The sequence below is a fragment of the Cherax quadricarinatus genome, chromosome 21 (genome assembly GCF_038502225.1).
Source record: "Cherax quadricarinatus isolate ZL_2023a chromosome 21, ASM3850222v1, whole genome shotgun sequence".
Taxonomy (NCBI): domain Eukaryota; kingdom Metazoa; phylum Arthropoda; class Malacostraca; order Decapoda; family Parastacidae; genus Cherax; species Cherax quadricarinatus.
Window position 1 is genome coordinate 16,475,312 of NC_091312.1, and position 24,479 is coordinate 16,499,790.

General features: G+C 42.2%; 1 protein-coding gene across 1 annotated transcript in view; it reads left to right on the forward strand.

The window, feature by feature from the left end:
- The window catches only part of LOC128689128 (uncharacterized), a 91,345-nt gene that overhangs the window by 17,249 nt on the left and 49,617 nt on the right, over nucleotides 1-24,479 (forward strand). Inside the window, exons 2-3 of the mRNA XM_053777251.2 lie at nucleotides 18,203-18,409; nucleotides 19,174-19,357. Coding sequence (XP_053633226.1) covers nucleotides 18,212-18,409; nucleotides 19,174-19,357 — 382 coding nt within the window. The 5' untranslated portion in view covers nucleotides 18,203-18,211. The remainder of the gene's footprint in view (nucleotides 1-18,202; nucleotides 18,410-19,173; nucleotides 19,358-24,479) is intronic.

A 24,479-nucleotide genomic window follows, 5' to 3' on the forward strand; every position in this document is an offset into this window, starting at 1 on the left:
CTGTCATCACTGAAGACTCCTGTAACGAACAGTTTAATCACTGGGGAAGGTAGATGCAGAGTTAAAGAAATCAGAGAAAATTAAATTAATGTACCATCTTAGAGATTCCATCACACAGACACCGATGGAAATAAAGGCAGTCCGTATATTTCCACCTCCAGCTGAACTCTTCAGCAATTTAACAAGAATGGGGAGAGACCTGGTATTTATAAGGGTAATGAGAGTGGGTGGTTCCTTGCCAGTCATCTTGACTGGGAGGAGTTGCTTGGGGTTTTAGAGGCGCCTGATGTTTCATAGTCCGCTGACCTTTTAGGGACGTGAAGGTGTTCAGGTGTCCTTTCCTATTAACCTGTCCTAATTTGGGCGTAAGAGTTGTTCTTGTGTGGAGTAATATGCCTTGATCATAACAAGAGAATTAAGAACGAAGGGGGAGAGGATACATGAATTTCAAGGACCCATTCTTGCCCACTAGCCTGCAAGTTAAATAGGACTCACCTGCCATACCTGGAGGGGGAGTTACCTGGAGGCACTTTGAAGAGTTAACGTCCCCGCGGCCCTGTCCATAACCAGGCCTTGAACCCCACCCGTTCTGTGATTTGTTGGCCATCGTGTTATTACTCTCTCATAAGTCAGAGATCCATGCTAGGCTGTTGCTGTTCGTCGCACTCCAAATGGCAACCCTTGGGACTTGCCTCGGGAATAAACTAATTGAAGGCCAGCGCTCAGGTACTGCCCAGAAATAATTCCTCTGTGACATATTAAAAATTCGCACCACACAATCATCTGGGATGACGCCAACCTCATTCACAAAATGGAAGACACTGCCAAACAAATATCACTTTGAAGCAACACAAATTGAAGCCATATTTTTCTTTTTAACATTTTTAAAGGACATTACAAACCAGATGGGATAACCAGATACGCATTAGAAAATAATCCCAACACCAAGATTATTCATGGATTTACTCAGGAGTCCAGACACCCTCACAACAACAGTCCAGACACTCTCACAACAACAGTCCAGACACTCTCACAACAACAGTCCAGACACTCTCACAACAACAGTCCAGACACTCTCACAACAACAGTCCAGACACTCTCACAACAACAGTCCAGACACTCTCACAACAACAGTCCAGACACTCTCACAACAACAGTCCAGACACTCTCACAACAACAGTCCAGGCACTCTCACAACAACAGTCCAGACACCCTCACAACAACAGTCCAGACACTCTCACAACAACAGTCCAGACACTCTCACAACAACAGTCCAGACACTCTCACAACAACAGTCCAGACACTCTCACAACAACAGTCCAGACACTCTCACAACAACAGTCCAGACACTCTCACAACAACAGTCCAGACACTCTCACAACAACAGTCCAGACACTCTCACAACAACAGTCCAGACACCCTCACAACAACAGTCCAGACACCCTCACAACAACAGTCCAGACACTCTCACAACAACAGTCCAGGCACTCTCACAACAACAGTCCAGACACTCTCACAACAACAGTCCAGACACTCTCACAACAACAGTCCAGACACTCTCACAACAACAGTCCAGGCACTCTCACAACAACAGTCCAGACACTCTCACAACAACAGTCCAGACACTCTCACAACAACAGTCCAGACACTCTCACAACAACAGTCCAGACACTCTCACAACAACAGTCCAGACACTCTCACAGCAACAGTCCAGACACTCTCACAACAACAGTCCAGACACCCTCACAACAACAGTCCAGACACTCTCACAACAACAGTCCAGACACTCTCACAACAACAGTCCAGACACTCTCACAACAACAGTCCAGACACTCTCACAACAACAGTCCAGACACTCTCACAACAACAGTCCAGACACTCTCACAACAACAGTCCAGACACTCTCACAACAACAGTCCAGACACTCTCACAACAACAGTCCAGACACTCTCACAACAACAGTCCAGACACCCTCACAACAACAGTCCAGACACCCTCACAACAACAGTCCAGACACTCTCACAACAACAGTCCAGACACTCTCACAACAACAGTCCAGACACTCTCACAACAACAGTCCAGACACTCTCACAACAACAGTCCAGACACTCTCACAACAACAGTCCAGACACTCTCACAACAACAGTCCAGACACCCTCACAACAACAGTCCAGACACTCTCACAACAACAGTCCAGACACTCTCACAACAACAGTCCAGACACTCTCACAACAACAGTCCAGACACTCTCACAACAACAGTCCAGACACTCTCACAACAACAGTCCAGACACTCTCACAACAACAGTCCAGACACTCTCACAACAACAGTCCAGACACCCTCACAACAACAGTCCAGACACCCTCACAACAACAGTCCAGACACTCTCACAACAACAGTCCAGACACTCTCACAACAACAGTCCAGACACTCTCACAACAACAGTCCAGACACTCTCACAACAACAGTCCAGACACCCTCACAACAACAGTCCAGACACTCTCACAACAACAGTCCAGACACCCTCACAACAACAGTCCAGACACTCTCACAACAACAGTCCAGACACCCTCACAACAACAGTCCAGACACTCTCACAACAACAGTCCAGACACTCTCACAACAACAGTCCAGACACTCTCACAACAACAGTCCAGACACTCTCACAACAACAGTCCAGACACCCTCACAACAACAGTCCAGACACTCTCACAACAACAGTCCAGACACCCTCACAACAACAGTCCAGACACTCTCACAACAACAGTCCAGACACTCTCACAACAACAGTCCAGACACCCTCACAACAACAGTCCAGACACTCTCACAACAACAGTCCAGACACCCTCACAACAACAGTCCAGACACCCTCACAACAACAGTCCAGACACTCTCACAACAACAGTCCAGACACCCTCACAACAACAGTCCAGACACTCTCACAACAACAGTCCAGACACCCTCACAACAACAGTCCAGACACTCTCACAACAACAGTCCAGACACTCTCACAACAACAGTCCAGACACCCTCACAACAACAGTCCAGACACTCTCACAACAACAGTCCAGACACCCTCACAACAACAGTCCAGACACCCTCACAACAACAGTCCAGACACTCTCACAACAACAGTCCAGACACCCTCACAACAACAGTCCAGACACTCTCACAACAACAGTCCAGACACTCTCACAACAACAGTCCAGACACTCTCACAACAACAGTCCAGACACTCTCACAACAACACACCCTGCACAACACAGCACAGAACTGCCATATATATATATATATATATATATATATATATATATATATATATATATATATATATATATATATATATATATATATATATATATATATATATATATATGTCGTGCCGAATAGGTAAAACTGGTCAATTAGCAAGAACTCATTTAATATTAAGCCCTTTCTAAATTTTTCTCTTGTACGTTTAAAGATATATTTTTTCATTTATGTTAATGTAAAAATTAATAATTTTGTACCAAAAGAGTCTTAGAAAACTTACCTAACCATATTATAAGCGCAATTTAATTTTGCCTAATCCAACTAAATATATTTTAAATAATTTTCAGTAATTTATTAATAAAGAAACACAATGAAATATATTTTTTTCGTTAGGTTCAGAATGATTTTTGAGAAATTATTACATATACAAATTTTCGCTTGCCTTATTCGGCAAGAAGAGCATTGCTTTTTAAGCCGAAATCGTAAGTATTACCTGTATGGCACAACATATATGTATATGAAGAATTATATCAGTCTACATCTTATTATGAAGCTCTATATGTATTTACTCGCTCTTTAATGAGACCGTTATACATATATATGTCTGTGTGTGTCTAACATTTTATCTATCGCCGGCGAGAGTTTTTCTCACCAAGAATCTGGTCCGTCCGGCGGCCCACCAGCCCCGGCATCTCCAACTGTTCATTCAGCAAAACCCAGCTTGACCGTCTCCCATTATACCCTCCCTTGAGCCACCTTCTTCACCTACGTCTGTGTACTTAAGGGACACGTAAGTTCCTTCGTCTTCTAATAACATGTTCATTTTTCCACTATAATCTACCTTGTCCATAATTACTATTGCATTTGTTTTGTCTGTTTCGTAAATTGAAGTCTAGAATCTTCTCTCTGTGTTGCAGAGGTCTGAGACCTCTGCAACACAATTGTTCTCAAAGATTTAAGTTATACCATGAATTAAGGAAGGATCCTGGACTTCACCTTACGAAACAGACAAAACATATGCAATAGTAATTATAGACAAGGTAGATTATATTGGAAAAATAAACATGTTATTAGAAGACGGAGGAGCTTACGTGTCCCTTAACTACATGTGGTTGTTGGGGTCAAATCTTAGCTCCTGGCCCCGTGTGTATTTGTACATCTGTCTCTCTCTCTGTCTCTCTATCTTGCATGCTTCAGCCACGGCAGGTAACTGCTGTGGCTGAAGCAGTCTGCCGTCCTATCTGTGTGCTTGCCTGCTACGTCTGCTTACCAGCACTTTACTTCCTTCTCTGCCTTCGTTCCTGCAAGTCCTGTCTTACCTCTCTCCCTCTAAACCTCCTGTTTACTTTCACTGCTACCCCTCAAAGCAGCTAATACCACCCCCACCATTCAGTATCTCCCCAAAACCATCACCATGCCCCATTACCACCCCAAAACAACCACGACTACAACTATCACTACAAAATGTCATTACAAATTTCACGCGCTATAAATAAGAAAATAATATTCACGAGGGAATGTGGCACTAAGGACAGCCTTCACTGTGGGTTCAGGAAACCACCTGAACACCGGCTGGTACTTGGAACCACTTTCAGTGCCTTCAGGAGTCTTGGTGGAGGCGAGTCTGCAGTTGTGGTTGCAGTGACATTGGCTCAGGTTTTTGTAGGTGGTGGGGGTGAAGATCTGGTGATGACGCGGGTCTTGTCTAGCCCAAGAGACCAAGCAATGCCTAGCCTACATGCGTAGTCCAGACCCCAAAACATGCCTAGCCCAGATTCTAAAACATGCCTAGCCCAGACCCATAAAACATGCCTAGCCCAGACCCAAATATGCCTAGCCCAGACCCCAAAACATGACTAGACCAGACCCCAAAACATGCTTAGCCCAGACCCAAAACATGCCTAGCCCAGACCCCAAATATGCTTTGCCCAGGAGACCAGGTCACAGTTTTGACTACCTCTTTTATCCAATCTCGCTGTGTCTGTATCTCTACCTGCATGCCTGTCTCTCGCTAGGTTAGGTTAGGTTAGGTCAGATAAGGTTTGTCAGGAAACAGGACAAGTGTTTCCTGACGCGGGTCTTAGTCATATGATGACCCGCAGTTGGAGCTTTTGGTCATCTCACTATTTTTGTTTTGTCTCCGTTTACATGTCAATCTTTCTATATCTGTCTCTCCCACTAACACGTACAAGTATTAATGAATGATCTGAGCCCCTTCTAGTGTACAAATTTGCCTCTTGTTATTTTTATTAAAATTATCATTATTCTTTTAGAAAATACTTGTATTGCTGTATTCTTATGTGTCACAGAGTTGAGAACTGGTTTAAGGGAGTTAGTTGAAGTGAAGGTTTGCTGAAGGTGTAAAATTAACATAATGCGATAGATTAATTTCTGTTTAAAAATCATTTTTTTTCTGCTTTAGAGGTGGGGCTTTCGGTGAGGTGACCGGTTAGAGGGAGTTTGTAATGGTGATTATGTCGACAGTGAATTTTGTGTGTGCTCTGACTACTGGGACAGTCTACGATGCGAAAGTGAAATGTTAGAGCAAGATTAGGAATGTATGTATTCTATACATATTGTAGAACAACACCGGTGGTGGGTCCAGAGTGAAGCTGGAATCAAATGAGACTAGGTACTTATATTCGGTCACATGACTATTTCTAGACTATTATTGAAAGAATGTGTTGTAGATGCAAGACAGGTGAGTAATGAATGGTGGCTGATGGAGTGATATCCGTGAGAAAGGTACAGCCAGCATAATAAGGTTTAAGACTCCCCGTCTTGTGGTATAATTGCTTTGTATTGTCCATGAAGTTGAGCCAGGCTGAGAACCTGAAAACATTGATCTTGTACAAAGAACCCCTTTATACTGTCGGACTGTTGGGCACATAATAGTAAGACTGTCAGTATTTGATTACTGACTGAGATCAGTGTCACTGACCTGTAGCTGCTTGTTAGTGCCTGGCATCTCATTCTTTATGACCTGGAGCTACGTTGTACCCAGTGTTGGGCAGAGTTGATAGACGCTAGCAGGAGACGACAGCTGGGCAGCGTATTCATGCAGGAATCTTGGGCTGGCCTTATACAGCTCTATAATCTCATTTGGCAGAAATTTAATGACAAAATAAACAAAATACACACACACACACACACACACACACACACACACACACACACACACACACACACACACACACACGCAGTATTCAACATCTTGCTGGAGGTCCAGAGGTAGGTAGCAAGACTGGTCCTGGAGCTGAGAGTCACGAGTGACGAGGATACACTATAATAACAACACTTGATGATCTTAAAGGACACAAGGAACAGGAGAGACTTGTTAACAACATACAATTTGCCAGATAAAAATAAAAACCACAGGTACTTTGGGAAATATTTCTTCAGTCTTAGGATGAGTAAGAAAATAAATTATCGGGACGAGGAGGTACGACATACGACGGGACACACGAGTCTGGGAAATGACAGAGACATTCTTTTTTTTTTGTTTTACAAAAATAAATTTTACAGGCTAGGAGTTGTTATCCTACCTCAGCTTATTTCAAAGCCCAACCCTGTCTAAGGTTTACTACCCCCCACCCTGGATGCGACCCACTACAGTCGGCTAACACTCAGGTGCCTACTTGCTGCTAGGTGAATAGGGACAGCAGGTGTAAGGAAACATGGCCAACGTTTCCACCCGTACCGGGACTCGAACCACGGACACTCGGTGTAAGCTGAGTGCCAGTAGCTAGAACTCGATTCCCACAACTCCTGCTAGGGAAGCACACCAACATATCAGCCACAAACAGAATAAAATTAGCTCACTTTGGTAAGCAAGTAAGCTATCTACAAGTCTTTAAAAATCTGAAGACATATTATGTAGAGTACGCAACGCCAGCTTGGAACCCACAGCTAGACAAGCATATAAAGCTAGAGAAATCACAAAGGTATACCACCTGACTGATCCCGGAAATGTGTAACATGGGTTTTAAGGACATGTTACAAGAGCGAAGTCTCACTGCAACTATAGAGAGAAACTTCAGGACTAACAAAATCACGACGTTTATGATACTCAGAGGCATCAGTAGAGGGGATAAAGAAAATCTCTAAAACGAAAGAAGGAGATATAGCCAGGAAAACAAAGATGGAAGCTGCAAGCCTAAATATGCATCAGAGACTGAAAACAATTTCTGCAGCAAAAGAACATAAGAACATAAGAACATAAGAACAGTGTAAAAGTTAAATGAACTGAGAGAGGAAGTACTAGAGACTCGTAACATACAAGGCTTTTAAAGTAGGATTAAAAGGGTTACTGAAACAAGGATCCTTCAGTCTCTGTCTACTGGCATACAGTGTCTGGGCCTGATAGATGGAATTTAACCCTGAAACCACAAGTAGACAAGTAGACGCAAGTATAGCCCTGATTAAGAGAAAGAGATGGTAAGGAATAGAGGGAGAGAAGACTCAAGGGAAGAAAGGGCGGAAGGAGGAAGGGGAAGAAGGAAGGAAGGAAGGAAGGAAGGCGGAAATGGAGTAGAGAGAGAGAGAGAGAGAGAGAGAGAGAGAGAGTACAAGTCAGTGAAGAATGTCTGAGGTCTAATTCCGGAAGCTGGTTTACCCTTCGCTGGAATATCCGTGTCCTTGACCCTTCTTTTCTTCCTCCCTCCCTCATCCTCCGCCTCTCATCTCATGCCTGACATCCTAATTCTTATTAACTTCTTTTATCTTCGTTGTTCTAATTCTTCTCTGCTTAATCTTTTTTTTTTTTCATTCTCGTCCGCTACGCTCGTCTTCTCTTTCCCCTCCTCCATATTTTCCCCTATGTTTACGTTTTCGTCCTCCACATCTTCCTCTTCTTTCTTCCAATCTTCATCTAATCCACGTTCTTCTGCTCATTTCCTCTTCTAGCTCACTGAGGTTCTACATAACATAAGAACATAAGAAAGGAGGAACACTGCAGCAGGCCTGCTGGCCCATACTAGGCAGGTCCTTTACAATTTATCCCACTAACAAACATTTGTCCAATGTTGGCAACCCAATTTTCAACGCTACACAAGAAAGAAGCTCTGGTGTGATAGTCCCACTCAAATCCAACCCCTCCCACTCATGTACTTATCCAACCTAAATTTGAAACTACCCAAAGTCCTAGCCTCAATAACCCAACTAGGTAGACTGTTCCACTCATCAACTACCCTATTTCCAAACCAATACTTTCCTATGTCCTTTCTAAATCTAAACTTATCTAATTTAAATCCATTACTGCGGGTTCTCTCTTGGAGAGATATCCTCAAGACCTTATTAATATCCCCTTTATTAATACCTATCTTCCACTTATACACTTCGATCAGGTCTCCCCTCATTCTTCGTCTAACAAGTGAATGTAACTTAAGAGTCTTCAATCTTTCTTCATAAGGAAGATTTCTAATGCTATGTATTAATTTAGTCATCCTACGCTGAATGTTTTCTAACGAATTTATGTCCATTCTGTAATATGGAGACCAGAATTGAGCTGCATAATCTAGGTGAGGCCTTACTAATGATGTATAAAGCTGCAGTATGACCTCTGGACTTCTGTTGCTTACACATCTTGATATAAATCTTAGTAATCTATTTGCCTTATTACGTACGCTTAGGCATTGCTGTCTTGGTTTAAGGTTGCTGCTTACCATAACCCCCAAGTCCTTTTCGCAATCTGTATGGCTAACTTCTACATTATTTAACTTATAAGTGCTAGGGTTATGGACACTCCCGAGCTTCAGAACCTTGCATTTATCTACATTGAACTGCATCTGCCACTTTTCTGACCAAGAGTAGAGTTTGTCTAAATCCTCCTGAAGTTCCCTAACATCTACGTTTGAATCAATTATCCTACCCATCTTCGTGTCATCGGCGAATTTGCTCATATCACTACTAATTCCTTCATCAAGATCATTGATATATATTATAAACAACAACGGGCCCAAGACTGATCCCTGTGGAACGCCACTTGTTACTGATCCCCACTCGGATTTAACCCCATTTATGGACACTCTTTGCTTCCTGTCTGTGAGCCATGATTCGATCCACGAGAGCACCCTTCTCCCAATGCCATGAGCTGCTACTTTCTTCAACAGTCTTTGGTGCGGAACTCTATCAAATGCCTTACTAAAATCTAAGTAAATAATATCAAATTCTTTATCGTGGTCAACAGCCTCAAAAGCTTTACTGAAGAAAGTTAATAAATTAGTTAGACAAGACCGGCCTCTTGTGAATCCATGCTGAGTATCATTAATCAAGCTATGCTTATCGAGATGGCTTCTTATAATCTCAGCTATAATTGACTCTAGTAATTTGCCTACAATTGAGGTCAGGCTTATTGGGCGGTAATTTGACGGTAACGACTTGTCCCCTGTTTTAAAAATAGGAATTACATTAGCCATCTTCCACATATCAGACACTACATCTGTTTGAAGAGATAAATTAAAAATATTAGTTAATGGTTCACAGACTTCCATTTTGCATTCCTTTAGAACCCTTGAAAAAACCTCATCAGGACCCAGTGACTTATTTTGCTTCAGTCGGTCTATCTGCTTCACAACCATTTCACTAGTGACTGTGATGTTACATAATTTATCTTCTTCTGATCCACTATAAAAATTAATTACCGGAATATTATTAGTGTCTTCCTGTGTAAAAACCGAGAGAAAATAATTATTTAAAATCGAGCACATTTCATTCTCTTTGTCAGTAAGATGCCCATAGTTATTTTTAAGGGGACCTATCTTATCTCTGACTTTTGTTCTATAGACCTGGAAAAAACTTTTTGGGTTAGTTTTAGAATCCCTAGCAACTTTAATTTCATAGTCCCTTTTAGCTTTTCTTATCCCCTTTTTAATGTCCCTCTTAATGTCAATATACTGATTCATAAGATGACCCTCGCCTCTTTTGATACGCCTATAAATTCCTTTCTTGTGCCCTAGTAGATATTTCAGCCTATTATTCATCCATTTTGGGTCATTTCTATTTGATCTAATTTCCTTGTAAGGGATAAACGTTCTTTGAGCAGCATGTATTGTGCTCAGAAAACTGTCATATTGATAGCTCTCTTCGTTACCCCAGTCAACAGATGATAAGTGTTCTCTAAGCCCATCGTAATCTGCTAAGCGAAAATCTGGGACTGTTACTGAGTTATCCCTACTATCATACTTCCATTCAATTCTAAATGTAATTGATTTGTGGTCGCTAGCACCCAGTTCCTCTGAAATTTCTAAATTATTAACAAGGGATTCATTGTTTGCCAGAACTAAGTCAAGCAGGTTATTACCCCTTGTAGGTTCTGTCACAAACTGCTTCAAAAAACAATCCTGAACTACTTCTAAGAAGTCGTATGATTCTAAATTCCCAGTCAAGAAATTCCAATCAACATGACTAAAGTTAAAGTCTCCTAGAATTACTACATTATCGTGCCTTGTGGCCCTAACAATTTCCTCCCATAGTAGTCTCCCCTGGTCCCTATCTAAATTTGGGGGACGGTATATCACACCTAAAATTAATTTTTCATGCCCCTCTGAAAATTCTATCCAAACAGACTCTGTATGTGTTACTTCAGACTTAATACCCGTTTTTATGCAACAGTTCAAGCGATCTCGGACATACTATGCCACGCCACCCCCCTTCCCGATGCTTCTATCTACTTGGAACAATTTAAAACCCTGAATGTGACATTCTGCAGGCATGTCCCGACTTTTTGAATTAAACCACGTCTCGGTAATGGCAAATATATCTATGTTACCTGTACTAGCAACTAGTCTCAACTCGTCCATCTTATTCCTAGCACTGCGACTATTTGTGTAATAAATATTTAAAGACCCTCCTCTCTCTTTACCCTTCCTGCTCCTTTCTGTTATTCCACTAAACCTATTACTGTCCTTGTCAATTAGTGCCACTGGCTTTCCAATATCCACCTCATTTTGCCTATTACTAGTTCTCCTAGTACTCATATTACTACCCTGCGACTTCACAGTTTTCCGGCCAAAACCCATACCACTAACTATTCCTAGTTTAAAGACCTAACAGCTCCCTCCACTGCGTTGGCCAGTGCTCCCACCCCACACCTAGATAAGTGAACCCCATCCCTGGCATACATGTCATTTCTGCCATAGAAGAGGTCCCAGTTGTCAATGAATGTTACCGCATTTTCCTTACAGTATTTGTCCAGCCAGCAATTGACACCAATTGCTGTGGACAACCATTCATTTCCAACTCCTCTCCTTGGCAAAATGCCACATATGACAGGTTTCCCACCCTTCCTCCTAATTATCTCTATTGCTGACCTATACCTGCTAATCAGGTCCTCACTCCTACGTCTGCCAACATCGTTGCCTCCAGCACTGAGACAGATAATAGGATTGCTCCCATTACCTCTCATGATGTCATCCAGACGGCTAACAATATCCTTCATCCCAGCCCCAGGAAAACACACTCTCTGCCTCCTACTCCTATCCTTCAAGCAGAATGCCCTATCCATGTACTTAATCTGGCTATCCCCAACAACAACAATGTTTTTACCTTCCTTGTCGTCGTCCGTCGTGATGCTCCGAGTAGTCGACTCACATTCGCCAGGTAGCATTACACCACTTGTAGAATTCGTCAAGACGTTCTCGATGGTCTTCGTTGGGGTTTCTAGGGATGTCTTACTCACGTCTGCCAATGCTTCTTTGGTGCTCGTTGTGGCATTCCCAGTAGAACACTCACATTCGTCAGGTAGCACCGAGAATGGGTTGGAAGTTTCCACGGTAGTCTTCTGGTTTCTCGTTGTTTCTGCCTCTCCAACCGTTTTCTTGATCTTCAGCTTCTTCTCTCTATCTTCCTCTTTGTCGTGTGCATCTAGCATTTGGTCGTGTGTCGAGGGGCAACAGCGTGGTGGAACCTCTGGCAACTCCTGTTACCACGAGTTTCAACAGTAGCAACAACAGCAACAGTAGCAGCACTAGCAGCAGCAACAGTAACAGCAACAGTAGCAGCACCAGCAGCAACAACAATTTCGCTGTCTCGTGTAACTGACGCTGATAACTTCGATGCGGTATTTCCTCAATTGCTGCAAGAGGCATTGCTTCCTGAGCGTCAGGCAGCAGCCACTGGACGCCGCCGCCTCCTCCCGTCCCTTGAACCTGCTGCTGATGACACCAGCTTGCGGTCCATCGATCTCGTGGCTCGTGCTATTTAAAACCCATAAGAATCTCCCGAGGGTTCCTGAGCGTCTCTGTCTAGATATACATATTTTCTAATTCAATCTCACAGCTTTACATACTTTTCGAGCAGTTTAATCGTTCTAGATTTCCATTACAGTTTTTGTCCGAGGGAGAGAGAGAGAGAGAGAGAGAGAGAGAGAGAGAGAGAGAGAGAGAGAGAGAGAGATAGTGACAGCTCATTGCCTCAAGTACCAGCTCACTATCTCAAGTGCCAGCTCACTTTCCCAAGTGCCAGCTCACTTTCTCAAGTGCCAGCTCACTGCCTCCAGTGCCACTTCGCTCATCCTCCGGCACACACACACACAGTGCCCATACATTGCACACTCTGATGATAGAAGATATCTGGGTATTTAACCTTTGCTCCTTCTCTTTTTTTTCACTGTCTCCATCTTTTCCTCCGTTCGTTTGGCCCTCCGTCCCTCCCTCTCATCCACCTCCACTCTACCATACCACAGACCAGCACACAGACGCTACATCAACATACAGACGTCAGCAGAGACCAACACACAGACTGCACACCAGACCACAGACCGCAGTCCAGCACAGTGGGGGACCGCAGGGGACCGCAGTCATTACCTGAAACCCCATAAATGAACCGCAGGTATGAACCAGGTGTGGAGGCTCGCAAACTACCACATTCACTCTTACACAAACTCACTAACTCTCTCTCACTCGCTCACATACTCTCCGTTGATCAGTCACTCGCCCCTTCTCTCGCTCACTCGCTCTCTTTCTTTGTATAGTGAGACATACACAACAGTGAGTGGGCAGTGAGCTTACCGAACCAATATACAGTGAGACAGCAGTGACCGAGCAATGAGCTTAATGAATCCCTATACAGTGAGCTCACTGAACCTCTATACAGTGAGATTCACACTGCAGTGTTCGAGCAGTAAGCTCACTGAATCACTTACCAGTGAGAGAGATGCACAACAGTGACTGAGCAGTGAGCTAGCTCACTTTCTTCTGAGTTAATAAATCTTATTCACTCGTGTGTCGGAGATTGCTTCACGCGTCACTGATATCTTCATTACCGGGTAACAGTATTACTGTTACTACCATTATTACTATCGTAAGTGGTAATGGCATCGGTAGTATCGTTATTGTTAGTGATAATGGTATCGGTAGTATGATTAGCAGTAGCAGTGTTAGTAGTAATAGTATCGATAATATCGGTAGTAGTAGTTGTTGTTGTAGTAGTATTATCAGTGGTATCAGCAGTATCAATAGTAGCAGTAGCTGTAGTAGTAGCAGTAGAAGCAGTAGCTGTAATAGTAGCAGTAGCTGTAGTAGTAGCAGTAGCTGTATTAGTAGCAGTAGCAGTATAATCGGTAGCAGCAGTAGTAATATTAGTAGCTGCAGTAATATTAGTAGTATTAATAGGAACAGCAGTAGTGTAGTATCAGTAGTAGCAGCAGTAGTAATATTAGTAACAGTATCGGTATCAGTAGCTAGTAACTACTTAAGATCACAGTTTCTTCTGGTGTTACCACGTATGTGGTGAAGCCGGAACTCTCTCACTTCCGGTCAACATCCTCTCTTCATCGCTAATTCTTTTGCAATCTTTTTTTTTGATTGGGTTCCCACATATATCTTCCTGTCATCCTCCGTGAAGTCTTTCCCCATGCTTTTTTCTTCCAGTCCGATTAGGTGACCTTTAGTCATTAGTTTCTCCTGGTGTGATAGTGTAGTAGTAGTAGTCAGTGATAGTCATTTTTATATACGTATTTTTTGTCTTAATTGTATTTGTGGGGTTGTGAGTTGTTCCAATTCAGGAATTGTGTCTCTGGCTCTTTATAAAAATCGTGGCTGATGTGCTCCATCCCGTATTTCTTCTCCACTTTCATTACTTTGATTGTTAACTGCTGCTGGACGGAGGTAAGAGTTGAAAGAGAGAGAGAGAGAGAGAGAGAGAGAGAGAGAGAGAGTGTGTGTGTGTGTGTGTGTGTGTGTGTGTGTGTGTGTACTCACCTATTTGTACTCACCTATTTGTGGTTGCAGGGGTCGAGTCATAGCTCCTGGCCCCGCCTCTTCACTGATTGCTACTAGGTCCTCTCTCTACCTGCTCCATGAGCTTTATCATACCTCGCCTTAAAACTATGTATGGTTCCCGCCTCCACTACGTCACTTTCTAGGCTATTCCACGGCTTGACTACTCTATGACTGAAGAAATACTTCCTAACATCCCTTTGATTCATCTGAGTCTTCAACTTCCAATTGTGACCTCTCGTGTCTGTGTCCCATCTCTGGAACATCCCGTCTTTGTCCACCTCATCTATTCCGCGCAGTATTTTATATGTTGTTATCATGTCTCCCCTGACCCTCCTGGCCTCCAGTGTCGTCAGGCCGATTTCCCTCAACCTTTCTTCGTAGGACAATCCCCGTAGCTCTGGGACTAGTCTTGTTGCAAACCTTTGCACTTTCTCTAATTTCTTGACGTGCTTGACTAGGTGTGGATTCCAAACTGGTGCTGCATACTCCAGTATGGGCCTGACGTAAATGGTATACAGAGTCTTGAACGAATCCTTACTGAGGTATCGGAACGCTATCCGTAGGTTTGCCAGGCGCCCGTATGCTGCAGCAGTTATCTGATTGATGTGCGCCTCAGGAGATATGCTCGGTGTTATACTCACCCCCAGATCTTTTTCCTTGAGTGAGGTTTGCAGACTTTGGCCATCTAAACTATATTGTGTCTGCGGTCTTCTTTGCCCTTCCCCAATCTTCATGACTTTGCATTTGGCAGGGTTAAACTCAAGGAGCCAGTTGCTGGACCAGGCTTGTAGCCTGTCCAGGTCTCTTTGTAGTCCTGCCTGATCCTCATCCGATTTGATTCTTCTCATTAACTTCACATAATCCGCAAACAAGGACACTTCTGAGTCTATCCCTTCCGTTATGTCATTCACATATGCCAAGAACAGCACAGGTCCTGTGTGTGTGTGTGTGTGTGTGTGTATTGAAGCTAATTCTTGGGAAGAACTTAAGAATGGACGAACACTGCAGCTGGCCTACTGGCCCATACAAGGCAAGTCCTTATTACAAACCATTTAAGAACATCACAACATGTTACCTAAGAATTTAATCTCATACCCCAAACACCAATCACACCCAGCCCCTTCCACTCATATATTTGTCCAATCTCTTTTTAAAGCTACCCAAAGTCCTAGCCTTCCCTACCCTACTCGGAAGATTGTTCCACGTATCGGAAAAAGGTTGGAGAAGTGAGTGGGTGGGAATGGTTGGCTTAGAGAAGTAGCTGGGTGAGTATGACAATGGCATACAATACTTACCAGTTGATAAGAGAAGAACCTGCCTAGTTTGGGCCAGTAGGCCTTTCTGCAGTGTTCCTCCATTCTCATGTTCTTGTGTGTGAGGAAGAAGTCATTGTGTCTCCTGTGATTGGAACATTGTGTCGAGTCACCATTAACCAGAGCGTCGTTCTGGTGGACCCGCGAGTCTTACCAGGCACCTCACGTCTCCCGTCACGGTTACCTTGGCCCTAGTTTTCACAGCTGCAAAAAAAAAAAAACAAAAAACTCGAATATGTAAGTGCCTTGTTCTGATTATGCAGAGTGATTGTTATATGCTGTGTGTTGTAGTGTTTCCATGTTGTTGATGTCGTGTCCCGAACATGAACAGACTTTGTGCCTGGTAAATGTATGTTGTGGTCTGGCTGTTCGTGTATAACATCTCTTGCATGCCATATATTGACGATGTTCTGAAAATCTGCAAAACTATTTTTTTTTGGGGGGGGGGGGAGTTCGATTGGTTGGGTGTAGTTGCATCTGTGATGGGCAAGGCTGTATTGTGGTTCAGTGGTTGCTGTATGTGGTTCAGTGGTTGCTGTATGTGGTTCAGTGGTTGCTGTATGTGGTTTAGTGGTCGCTATACATGGTCCACTGTCCTCACGATGACTGGCTTGCCCATGCGTAGTCACCAGTGATCATTACTCAGGACAATGTTTCTACACTCTGTTTAAAGTTTGGAAATACAGAGACCATTTTCACTCTGTTTCCCAGATGCAGTAACCTTTCCGACTTTTAATATAAAAGCAGTTAATTGGATACCATGAATCCCTTCACAGCTATTACCTTGCTGACACTCCAACAGCACGTCAAATTTCCCCAGAAATCACTTTTCTCTACTTATTCCGATCTAACATGCTCACCCACGTCTGGCGGGTTCTCAAGTCCCCACATCTCAGAACCCTCACGCCTTCCTTCCGTCTCTTCCTGGTACGTCTCCAACACCTCCCATCCACTCTTAATTTGTACAGACTCGTAATCAAGTTATCTTGCTCCATCCTGTCTACATGACCAAACTATCTCAGCAACTCTCTTATACTCACCGAATAATACTTTTAATATCACTACATCGTCTGTGAATGCCTTCGTTCCACTTTTAAACACGACTTCTACGTTCCCACCAGCCTCCTCCTCCTCCTCCTCCTCCTCCTCCTCTTCGTTGCAACATTAAAATACCATAACTCATACCAATACCAAAAAAAAAAAAGTTTTGGCACAACTGTAATCAGATATATTCCTCCCCTTTTTTTAAAAATCCATTGTTAAACTTTCTACAAATTCCGCAATATTTTTGCTGCATTTTCCCGCTAATGTATTCGGTGATTCACTTCATCTTCCGTAGACTGGCATTTAATTTCCAAGTTTTTTCACAAGGTTCTTCTCCCGCATACACTTCCTCTCCAATCACAACGCCATACAATAAAACACACCCCCAGAAATTTTCATCATACATTTTTTACAAATGGCAACTAGAGCCCAGAATGTAGACAAACTCTTGGTTATGACATTTTACTCCAGAGACATTTCTTCCACAAGGAACTTTATCATAACCCACACTGACTAATTTGTAAGTAAAATGGACACCCGCGCAAGTAATGCAACATTTTTATTGTGGCAACGTTTCGCTCTCCAGGAGCCAACGCTCCTAGCGAAACGTTGAAACAATAAAATATCTCATGAGCTGCACATGTGTCCGTGTAGAGGTAATTAAGCTATCATGAAAAAAATACTCACGCGTTTTGTATATTTCGCCTCGATCATAAGACTCAGAGTGAAAATCAGATCTGTTCACGCCTTAATGAACACCAGCTCTGTGTTCATCTATGTTGGTACATTAGGAGCAGCTAGTGGCGCAAGGAAGATTGGAACAAGTAATGGGTTTTCACGTTGTGGTGAGGGTGATGTTCCTGCTTTGCTCTGAGGTGATTACAGATCAAGTCATCCCGTCACGAAGGACCCATCATCAGGATTCTCAACCTTGTGTGTGTGTGTGTGTGTGTGTGTGTGTGTGTGTGTGTGTGTGTGAAGTCATTAGAGACGTTCCAGGATGCTAGGAGCGGTCCCTACGACTTTTGGTCATTAGGACTCGTGAACATAACAATTGCTTCTAGAGTCTGCGTCTAGTTACCGTACTCCAGACTTGAAATTTTGAAGCCAATCGGATGAGGAAAGAAAATGGTTCAGGCAAATACTAAGTGTTCCCATCCTGGGATACCTGATGATAATGGTGTTGTTGATAGTGGAAATAAAATGATAAAAGCAATAATAATAATAATAATAATAATAATAATAATAATAATAATAATAATAATAATAATAATAATAATAATTATAATAATAATTCAAAGATTTACTGTAAAAACTTGAGTCTAGGAGACAAGGACAAACTTTTAAATACCCTGTTTTTTTTTTCCTTGGCAGGGGCAAAGTATGTTCATGGTAGTGAAGATGTCAGCGTTCCGCCTAGTGCCGTACCTGGCCTGTCTTGTAGCCTTATCTGGCTGGGCTCTAGCCCAGGACGACGTCGAGCAGCCCGCACTTATTATACCTACCCTCGCAGGCCCCCCAGCCTTCGACGAAGACTTTGAGTCCACCAGCGCTCAACTCACCACATGTCCGCCCAGCCAGGCGAGTGAGGGAACTCTCTCTCTCTCTCTCTCTCTCTCTCTCTCTCTCTCTCTCTCTCTCTCTCTCTCTCTCTCTCTCTCTCTCTCTCTCTCTCTCTCTCTCTCATTTCTCTCTCAACTTCTACCACTAATTTAACTGTTTCTGTTATCAATCTATCGGCTATTATTGCTTCTTTTGATGTTACTACAAATACTTTTAGTAGTTCTGCCACTATTATTACTACTGCTACTACTACTACTACTACTACTACTACTACTACTACTGTTACTACTACTACTACCACCAAGCCGTTACCAGCTTGACAAAGCTCCTGGGGAGCGAAACGTTGCCAAAATAAAATGTCGCATTAATTGCGCTTGTGCCCTTTTACCTAACCCAACCTACCGTAACCTAACCTAACCTAACCTAACTTAATCTAACCTAACCTAACCTAACTTAATCTAACCTAACCTAACCTAACTTAATCTAACCTAACCTAACCTACGCTAAACACCTTTAGCCTTCCCCCTCACCTACCCTAACCGTTTTTCACCTAACCTAACCTAACATACCTTTCTCTAACTTACCCTAAGCTTCCCTCACCCAACATAATATAACCTCCCAAGCATATCCTTCCCTAACCTGTCTTTCCCATTACCTTCCCTCATATACATAACATTGCCAGGTATAACTTTTACCAATCTAACTTGCCACACCTGCAAAACCTAACTTAACATGATCTCTACAAACCCAACCTAACCTGGACTGCACGGTCAATGTTGCAGATATCGTTCGAGCTGGTGACAGGTCACGTTTACTCAGCACCAGCAGACATGCTGGACTCTCAGCCAGGGACTCTCATGCTCACGGATTGCATCAACATGTGCAAGAACAACAAGTCCTGCATGGCTGTCAACTACGAGACCGGACTATGTGTCCTCTTCTCCTCCAACGCTGATATGTATCCAGGTGAGTATCTTGTTCTTTCTCTCTCTCTCTCTCTCTCTCTCTCTCTCTCTCTCTCTCTCTCTCTCTCTCGCTCTCTCTCTCTCTCTCTCTCTCTCTCTCTCTCTCTCTCTCTCTCTCTCTCTCTCTCTCTCTCTCTCTCTCTCTCTCTCTCTCTCTCTCTCTCTCTCTCTCTCTCTCTCTCTCTCTCTCTCTCTCTCTCTCTCTCTCTCTATATATATATATATATATATATATATATATATATATATATATATATATATATATATATATATATATATATATATATTATTAAAGATTCGCCGGTATTCTCCCGGCCCGGGCCTTTTCCAAGTGGTGGCCCGGCCTATATATATATATATATATATATATATATATATATATATATATATATATATATATATATATATATATAGGTAGTAGGTTGGTAGACAGCAACCGCCCAGGGAGGTACTACCGTCCTGCCAAGTGAGTGTAAAACGAAAGCCTGTAATTGTTTTACATGATGGTAGGATTGCTGATGTCTTTTGTCTGTCTCATAAATATGCAAAATTACAGGTATGTCTTGCTACTTCTACTTACACTTAGGTCACACTACACATACATGTACACATTTATTTATACACACTCATCTGAGTTTTCTTTGATTTTATCTTAATAGTTCTTGGTCTTATTACTTTTCCTTTTATATCCATGGGGAAGTGGAATAAGAATCTTTCCTCCGTAAGCCATGCGTGTTGTAAAAGTCAACTAAAATGCCGGGAACAATGGGCTAGTAACCCCTTTTCCTGTAAAGATTACTAAAAAGAATAAGAAGAAAATTGTCAAAGTGGGAAGTGTGAATGTGCGTGGATGTTGTGCAAATGATAAGAAAGAGATGATTGTGGATGTTATGAATGAGAAGAAGCTGGATGTCCTGGCTTTAAGTGAAACAAAGCTGAAGGGGGTGGGAGAGTTTCAGTGGAGAGGAATAAATGGGATTAGGTCAGGGGTTTCAAATAGAGTTAGAGCTAAAGAAGGAGCAGCAATAATGTTGAAGGATAAGCTATGGCAGGAAAAGAGGGACTATAAATGTATTAATTCAAGGATTATGTGGAGTAAAATAAAGATTGGATGTGAAAAGTGGGTTATAATAAGCGTGTATGCACCTGGAGAAGAGAGAAGTGTAGAGGAGAGAGAGAGATTTTGGGAAATGTTGAGTGAATGCGTGGGGAGTTTTGAATCAAGTGTGAGAGTAATGGTGGTTGGGGATTTCAATGCTGAAGTGGGTAAAAATGTTATAGAGGGAGTAGTAGGTAAATTTGGGGTGCCAGGGGTAAATGTAAATGGGGAGCCTTTAATTGAGCTATGTGTAGAAAGAGATTTGGTAATAAGTAATACATATTTTATGAAAAAGAGGATAAATAAATATACAAGGTATGATATAGCACGTAATGAAAGTAGTTTATTAGATTATGTATTGGTGGATAAAAGGTTGATGGGTAGGCTCCAGGATGTACATATTTATAGAGGGGTAACTGATATATCGGATCATTATTTAGTTGTAGCTACATTTAGAGTAAGAGGTAGATGGGAAAAGAGGAAGGTGGCAACAACAAGTAAGAGGGAGGTGAAAGTGTATAAACTAAGGGAGGAGGAAGTTCGGGTGAGATATAAGCGACTATTGACAGAAAGGTGGGCTAGTGCAAAGATGAGTAGTGGGGGGGTTGAAGAGGGTTGGAATAGTTTTAAAAATGCAGTATTAGAATGTGGGGCAGAAGTTTGTGGTTAAAGGAGGGTGGGTGCAGGAGGAAAGAGGAGTGATTGGTGGAATGATGAAGTAAAGGGTGTGATAAAAGAGAAAAGGTAGCTTATGAGAGGTTTTTACAAAGCAGAAGTGTTATAAGAAGAGCAGAGTATATGGAGATTAAAAGAAAGGTAAAGAGAGTGGTGAGAAAGTGCAAAAGGAGAGCAGATGATATAGTGGGAGAAGCACTGTCAAGAAATTTTAATGAAAATAAGAAAAAATTTTGGAGTGAGTTAAACAAGTTAAGAAAGCCTAGGGAAAGTATGGATTTGTCAGTTAAAAACAGAGTAGGGGAGTTAGTAGATGGGGAGATGGAGGTATTAGGTAGATGGCGAGAATATTTTGAGGAACTTTTAAATGTTAAGGAAGAAAGAGAGGCAGTAATTTCATGCACTGGTCAGGGAGGTATACCATCTTTTAGGAGTGAAGAAGAGCAGAATGTAAGTGTGGGGGAGGTACGTGAGGCATTACGTAGAATGAAAGGGGGTAAAGCAGCTGGAACTGATGGGATCATGACAGAAATGTTAAAAGCAGGGGGGGGGATATAGTGTTGGAGTGGTTGGTACTTTTGTTTAATAAATGTATGAAAGAGGGGAAGGTATCTAGGGATTGGCGGAGAGCATGTATAGTCCCTTTATATAAAGGGAAAGGGAACAAAAGAGATTGTAAAAATTATAGAGGAATAAGTTTACTGAGTATACCAGTAATTGAAAGAATTAGAGGTAAGACAGAATGTAGGATTGTGGATGAGCAAGGAGGTTTCAGAGTGGGTATGGGATGTGTAGATCAAGTGTTTACATTGAAGCATATATGTGAACAGTATTTAGATAAAGGTAGGGAAGTTTTTATTTCATTTATGGATTTAGAAAAGGCATATGATAGAGTGGATAGAGGAGCAATGTGGCAGATGTTGCAAGTATATGGAATAGGTGGTAAGTTATTAAATGCTGTAAAGAGTTTTTATGAGGATAGTGAGGCTCAGGTTAGGGTGTGTAGAAGAGAGGGAGACTACTTCCCGGTAAAAGTAGGTCTTAGACAGGGATGTGTAATGTCACCATGGTTGTTTAATATATTTATAGATGGGGTTGTAAAGGAAGTAAATGCTAGGGTGTTCGGGAGAGGGGTGGGATTAAATTTTGGGGAATCAAATTCAAAATGGGAATTGACACAGTTACTTTTTGCTGATGATACTGTGCTTATGGGAGATTCTAAAGAAAAATTGCAAAGGTTAGTGGATGAGTTTGGGAATGTGTGTAAAGGTAGAAAGTTGAAAGTGAACATAGAAAAGAGTAAGGTGATGAGGGTATCAAATGATTTAGATAAAGAAAAATTGGATATCAAATTGGGGAGGAGGAGTATGGAAGAAGTGAATGTTTTCAGATACTTGGGAGTTGACGTGTCGGCGGATGGATTTATGAAGGATGAGGTTAATCATAGAATTGATGAGGGAAAAAGGTGAGTGGTGCGTTGAGGTATATGTGGAGTCAAAAAGCGTTATCTATGGAGGCAAAGAAGGGAATGTATGAAAGTATAGTAGTACCAACACTCTTATATGGGTGTGAAGCTTGGGTGGTAAATGCAGCAGCGAGGAGACGGTTGGAGGCAGTGGAGATGTCCTGTCTAAGGGCAATGTGTGGTGTAAATATTATGCAGAAAATTCGGAGTGTGGAAATTAGGAAAAGGTGTGGAGTTAATAAAATATTAGTCAGAGGGCAGAAGAGGGGTTGTTGAGGTGGTTTGGTCATTTAGAGAGAATGGATCAAAGTAGAATGACATGGAAAGCATATAAATCTATAGGGAAAGGAAGGCGGGGTAGGGGTCGTCCTCGAAAGGGTTGGAGAGAGGGGGTAAAGGAGGTTTTGTGGGCAAGGGTCTTGGACTTCCAGCAAGCGTGCGTGAGCGTGTTAGATAGGAGTGAATGGAGACGAATGATACTTGGGACCTGACGATCTGTTGGAGTGTGAGAAGGGTAATATTTAGCGAAGGGATTCAGGGAAACCGGTTATTTTCATATAGTCGGACTTGAGTCCTGGAAATGGGAAGTACAATGCCTGCACTTTAAAGGAGGGGTTTGGGATATTGGCAGTTTGGAGGGATATGTTGTGTATCTTTATATGTGTATGCTTCTAAACTGTTGTATTCTGAGCACCTCTTCAAAAACAGTGATAATGTGTGAGTGTGGTGAAAGTGTTGAATGATGATGAAAGTATTTTCTTTTTGGGGATTTTCTTTCTTTTTTGGGTCACCCTGCCTCGGTGGGAGACGGCCGACTTGTTGAAATATATATATATATATATATATATATATATATATATATATATATATATATATATATATATATATATATATATATATATACTATATATACTCCACACTAAACGTTATATTCGATCTAACTAAACACTGAAAATGATGTCTAGTTAGTAGTAACAGGTGGTGGAGTAGAAGGGAGACCAAGTGGATGTTGAGATGGTGGTGGTGGTGATAGTGGTGGTTGTTGAGGTAGCAGTGTGTGGTTGTCGCACACTGTCAGCAACACCAACAACCACACACAACACAGCTGCTCCGTCGTGTTGACATAACCAGTTACAAGGAACACTTGAAAGTTTTGCTGGGAGCTTCGCCGAGTAGTTATTGTTGGTATAACTGCTGTCACTTCCATACTTTTCCACTTAGCTTCATTATCTCCTCTTCCTCCTCATCCTCTTCCTCCTCCTCCTCTTCCTCCTCCTCTTTTTCCTCCGTACTGGTACCTACATAATATAAACACCCTCACATTCGCCTCCCATTCCGCTATACTGTATTAAAAGCCGTGTAAACGTGAAGTTTCAAATGTAGTGTAATACAAGTGACGTGAAGACAATGAGGATATATTTCAGTTACTACGTCAAGGAAAGACTGAGGAAATTAAAACAAAATCACAGTACAAGACACACTCAAACCACTCAATAGAACGTAAGTAAAATGTGAGAGACCTGGGAGTGATAATGTCATAAAATCTCAAGTTCAAGGAGCACAACAATGATATTATGTAGCTTAAAGAAAAATGATAGGCTGGATAACTAGAACCTTCGAAACAAGGGATGGTAAGCCAGTGATAAAAGTCAAGTTACTCGTTCTTTCTAGGCTGGAGTCTTGATGTGTATTACCGGCCACCTTCAAGGCAGCAAACATTACTGAGCTGCAAAATGCAGAGAGAACCTTGTATAAACACAGTCAAGCAGCTTAATTACTATGAGTACTTGAACTCCCTATAACTGAACTGCTTACAACGTAGACGAGAAAGAAACTTCATAATCTACACCTGGAAGATGAAAGGATTGGCCCCAGACCTGCACA